At 45.2% G+C, this 5287-nt stretch overlaps 1 protein-coding gene across 1 annotated transcript; it reads right to left on the reverse strand.

The window, feature by feature from the left end:
• Positions 1 to 602: 602 nt before the first annotated feature.
• Positions 603 to 4379, reverse strand: LOC102875792 (cystatin-C-like). The gene is made up of 3 exons (XM_006902466.1): positions 4134 to 4379; positions 1576 to 1689; positions 603 to 686 (listed from the first exon to the last, which is right to left on the reverse strand). The coding sequence occupies exons 1-3, from the start codon at positions 4377 to 4379 to the stop codon at positions 603 to 605; spliced, it is 444 nt and encodes a 147-aa protein (XP_006902528.1).
• Positions 4380 to 5287: the final 908 nt, after the last annotated feature.

Consider the following 5287-nt stretch of genomic DNA (forward strand, 5'->3'; position numbering starts at 1 on the left):
GAGAGAGTCTGTCATGACTGAAGAGCTGAATTATAAATGTTCCTGAACCTAAAGTGTAAATTGTCCTTTTCTTAATAAATTTCATGATTGTTGTTGATGAACTGTGTATAACCACTGCAATGAACATAGCAGAGGAACAGTGATACTGAGGGTGGGATGATTGTTGTTGGAATTGTGTGGAAAAAGTATGGAGCTTGTCTAATCTAGCAGGAGTTGTTATACTGTTGATCCTGGTAATGAGGATTCCTCCCCTTTATGAAGTTACTAGGGGCCAGATGTTGCCCCCTCCATGCCTGCCACACTGTTTTCACAGATCCAAAGACAACAAACAACTAAAAATGTAGCTGACATTACTTTTTATTGATTAAGACCAACAGGTGCACCAAGAGCTAGGTGCATTTGAAAAGCAATGAAAGGTTGTAGCCACTTAGTTGTTAAAAAAATGCCAAAAAATACTTTATTTTCTCACACTAACATTTCACTGCAGTCTCACCAGACTGGGATCACCACTCTAAGGTCTATGATGCCCAACAAAGGTAATAATCAAACTCTAAAGGGGCACCGTAAGAGGCAGTCAGGGCTGCCACCTACCACCCAGCCTTCTATGCATTGTGGCAGCTGGATTTCACCATGGAGATTGTGTTCTTCCAAGGAACAGTATATACCTGGAAGGAGCAGAAGACTTTCTGCAAAAGGAAGAGAGAAGAACATTCAGTGAGGGTTATAGTTTAAGGTGGAAAAGCCCCTGCTATTAGATGTAGAAGTGCACGGTGAATAATGGCAATGGGGTACTTGGACAAGAATGTTCTACAGTGTCCCCTTCCACCACTCATCCTTTACTCTAATTTGAGAAGCCAATCCTGTTTACTCAAGGAATTCCACCTTCCATGCTGCAGCACAGCTTTATAAAAGCAGCCCATTGCAGTAGACAGGAAAGGTGTTTCTACAGTCCAGGTGGAGAGGGTAGGTAAAGTGTGCCCTCTACTTTCTACCACCTGAGCCAGTTCTATACAGTCCCAGATGGAGAAACACAGGCAATGGTAACCCTATTCAGAAAATGACTCCAAGAAAGGAAAGGCAATAAGAAGGACATACAAGAATCAGCTAAAGCTCTTAAAATTCTTCACAAGGCTATCATCATATATAAATCACCCAAAGTCCATGGAAGAGGCTGACATTTATTTAGAAGAGCTACAGGGCTTAAACTGTTCAGAGGCCTCCAAATAGCTGCTGATGTGCTCATTGTGGCTGTAGGTAGTGTATACTAAGCACTTCCTTTCCTTCTGCTCTCTGCAGGAGCCACAGCAGCTGTGAACATATGCCCACTGGAGAACACCCCAAATGCACAAAGTCCTCTTCTTAATAATTCTTCAATTCTCAAGCAAGAATCTTTTTCTTATGCATTCATATTAATCATACAAACACACATAAGCACACTCCTACCCCCACACCCACACACTTACATGCACTGTCTCCACTTGCACAGATATACACTCTCATCACCCCACATAGGCAAGCAGGCATACATACTTCTTCCGTGTGTGATAAGCTCCTTGCTTTATATCAGGCACGTACCTTCTTCAAGTGTGGCTGGTCATGGAAGGGGCAGGTGGCTAAATTGGGCTGGGACTTGGTGCACATGGTTCGTCCAATCTCCATGTCCAAGTAGTATTTCACTCCAGACACAATCTGCAGATGTGAGAGAACAAGGTTCATTTCTAGCATTCATGTCATTTTATCCATACAGCTCTCTCATACTGAGAAGTCAGAACTTTATGTTGCTTACGGTCTTTGGGTCAGCATTCATGTACTACTAGAAATGTCACTACAAAGGACACAAGGCACCCTGATTCCTGCTGCTGTGGCTGACAGTTGTCACCTAGGTAATTAGCTCATAGAGCAGCATGCAAGACTTCAATATGTGTCATGCAGCCAAGTTGAAGGGCAAAAGTCAAGAACCAAGAACCAGTTCACTTTATTCAAGAATGGAAGGCACAGGCGGGATGCAGGAAACAAACATTCCCAGGAGCTCAAAGCAAGAACTAAAGCACAGACTGATCCTTGTACCACTAGCAAATATAAGTTCAGCTAATGCTGGCTAAGGGGACAGGGACACTCCATTCTAGGACGAAAGACATTTGCTAACTTCCATTTATTAGCATTTTGTCCAGGGAATCTCACTCCTCTGTTTAACACGGATTTAATTATTCCTTCATCTAATATTAGGAAATGAGATGCTTCACACACATGGCATTTTTAGGCTGATAAAGATTTCCCCTCAAGTGCCTCCATTTTAAACAATCTTTTCAGTGGAACTCAATTAGAGTAAAAGGAGACTTGGTGGCATACAGTCATAGAGAGTTGCATTGGTAACCCAAAGGCAACACTGCTATGGCATTTCTAATCTACCATTGGTTTCTCAGGAGAAAGATGGCCAATCTTCTCCTGTGTAATTTACAGCCTGCAAAAACCTGCTGAGATAGATAATGAAATAGTTAAAAGAACATCTTACAAAAGAGGACAGTTTTAGTTAAGGAAAAACATGGACAACGTATCTGGAGACTACTGTCCTAGACACTGGTCAAGATCCGCTTGCCTTCACCTCCATGTCTGTTCCTAACTCTAAACCAGGTACATTCAGGTTTGATGATCTGAAAAGTCTATACTTCACTCCACATTAATATCATACTCCAGGAGAAGGTCATCAGAGACTGTGTGATCGCCTTTAAAGGGGGCAGTGCCAGCCTACTGTTGCAGGGTCTTCTTGTCAATTTCAAATTTAAGTGGCTACATCCCATGTTTGTTGCTGTGTCTCACCCAGATTCTATAGGCACTCATGTATGAATCCTAATCTGCCTTTAATGAAAAGCTCAATCTCTTCCTCACTGCTCATCCACATGACTTTTCCAGTACAGAAGTAAACCTCACTGTATTTGACCCTACAGTACTAAACTTCCAAGACTGATTTCAGGAGACGTAGCCATCTAAGGCTGGGGCCCTTCCTTCTGGAATCTCTGGAGCAAGTCTGGATTCTTAAACAAGACTTGAGGTTCTGGAATCAAGTTCAGTGGTGTTGACTTGAAACCTCAAGAGCACTAATGAGCACAGTGAGATGCCAAGCCCCTGAAGAGATGATTGTCAGAAGTGGCCAGATTCCCAGCGAGGTTAGCACCAAACATCCATCTTGTACAGTTGAGAAAAAAGAAGGCCTGACTAATTCTGGCAGCAAAGCTGCGACAACATCCCCAAAGGCACACATCTCTCTTCTGGGCACATGTTATGACCAGAATCTAATCTTGAGAAAATAACAAACAACTCAAACTGAGCAGTTTTACAAAACAACTAGCCTAATTCTTCAAAAAATACTAACGTCTTGAGACAAAGTCTGAGAAACTGGTTTAGACTAAAAGGAGGCTGGAGAGACAAGACCTGGCCTACCACAAAGTGTCACTGGGGCAATTTGAATCAGAAAATCTTTGCACCATTTTTGCAACTGCTATGCAAGTCCCAAATTAACATCAAAATAAAAAGTTAATAGAGTGGTAGAACCAGATGGGGAAGCCAGGGGACTGCATCTAGGTTTTTTGTTTATTTTTTCTGTTCGCTGGTCAAAGCAATAATTTCACAGACCCCATTATAAAGCCATGGGTGCGCTCCATTTGGAAGTACCTAGCCTAGTTTCAAAGAAATGCAAGTAAGCAAACACACACATAAATGGGGCGCATGGAGCCTGGAGAACGACACTGGGGGATGGGGTACATTGGGGACGCTGGGGGAGAGACTGAGTACATCAGAGGAGGCCCTCCTAAAGGGGTCGGTCCTAGGAGGAGCCAGAGAGATGCTTGGATCAGGGAGAGGGCACAAGGGAAGGCGCCCTAGGAGCGGCGGGGCCCAAGTCCCAATGGATTAGACCTGGACAAGATCTGGCAACAGCAATGAGTAAGGCTTCCCAAGAACCGAGGATGGGGCATTAGACGGCGCCGGAGGAGGGCTCTCCGGTAGCTAAGAGGGGGTACTGGAGGGCAGCCGAGGACGAGGGCGGTGTTCTCCAGAAGGTAATTGTGCCTCTTGTTTAGAATTGGTAGGCGCCAAGCCCACAGCCGGCACCCCAGGAAAAGCAGCCAAAGACACACCTGCTTGCGGGCTCTCACCAGCTGCACCATCCTACTGTGGTACTTGTCGTTGTTCGCCTTGTTGTACTCGCCTATGGAGAATTCAAGCGCGCGTTGCACGTCCTCCTCCTTGAAGTCAGCATCCTTGAGGCCACCCAGCAGCAGGGGCGGGGACTTGGCTGCGCTTGTTGCATGCGCCGGGCTCAGCATCGCCAGGAGGGCCAACATGGCCAGCAAGAGTAGCTGGGCACGCAGGGCAACGGTCATGGTGGACAGACAGGCGACTTGAGCTAGGAATATCGGGCGTGCGCAGCCGGACGTGCCCTCGGCCGCCTGGGTGGACCTTTATCCCATGGCCAGCGCCCCCTCCGCCCGCCCCTTCCTGGGTGTGCCCTGCAGCCCTTGCCCATCCCTGGCCTTTCCCCATAGCACCTCCTCCTAAGTATTCTTTCACCCCGGGTCCTGCTGTTTGCCTTTCTCCTAGCCCTTCTCTCCTGTTTGTATTGTAAAATCGCAGGAGCTTGGTTTGCATGTAAAAAGACAGTCCAAAAGTGGAGCCTAACGACCAATTAACGTGAATTTGTAATTCAGCTTGTATTTTATTTGCCTTTGCTAATGGCAGTCAGAGTAAAATGCTAAAGGGAGTCTTAAGGGACTTAGCTCTTTTTTTTTTTTAAATTTTGTGTACGTGTACCGTCAAATCAGATCTGACTGGTACAGGAGGATATTGCGCCTCCTTCTCCGGCAGAGCAGTCTGGTGGATTCGAACCGTGTTCCTCTGGGATTGCAGTGCAGTTTCTTGCCACTAGGCCACCAGAGCTCCCCGGGACTTAGCTCTTTAAAGTGCCCTTGTTAGATGCCTGTCAGTTGACTCAGACTTGTAGCAGTTCTCTACAACAGAATGAAACCCTGCCTAATCGGGCACCCTATTCATAATCTCTGCCGTGTTCAAGTTCATTGTTAAATCATTAATCCATTTTATTGAGGCTCTTCCCCTCCTTCGCTAACTTCACTTTTGTAAACATGATATTCTTTTCTAGAAAGTTCTTGATAACATGCCTTGTTTTTAGAATAGCTGATTTCTGGAATGGTTCTGTTGTTTTAGCTATATGGTAAGTCTTATTCGTGAACCTATAGCATTAGTATTTGTGCTCATGCTTATTTTATGATTTGCT

Source organism: Elephantulus edwardii, unplaced genomic scaffold (assembly GCF_000299155.1).
Source record: "Elephantulus edwardii isolate Elephantulus edwardi_28Jun2011 unplaced genomic scaffold, EleEdw1.0 scaffold00417, whole genome shotgun sequence".
Classification (NCBI taxonomy): domain Eukaryota; kingdom Metazoa; phylum Chordata; class Mammalia; order Macroscelidea; family Macroscelididae; genus Elephantulus; species Elephantulus edwardii.

Bases quoted from the DNA above. Each gene is read 5' to 3' on its own strand.
- LOC102875792 (XM_006902466.1), bottom strand. From the start codon at position 4,379: ATGACCGTTGCCCTGCGTGCCCAGCTACTCTTGCTGGCCATGTTGGCC. The intron at 1,690-4,133 runs GTGTGTCTTTGG...TCACATCTGCAG, and splicing joins TGGTGAGAGCCCGCAAGCAG to ATTGTGTCTGGAGTGAAATA. The intron at 687-1,575 runs GTACGTGCCTGA...TTCCTTTTGCAG, and splicing joins ACCAGCCACACTTGAAGAAG to AAAGTCTTCTGCTCCTTCCA.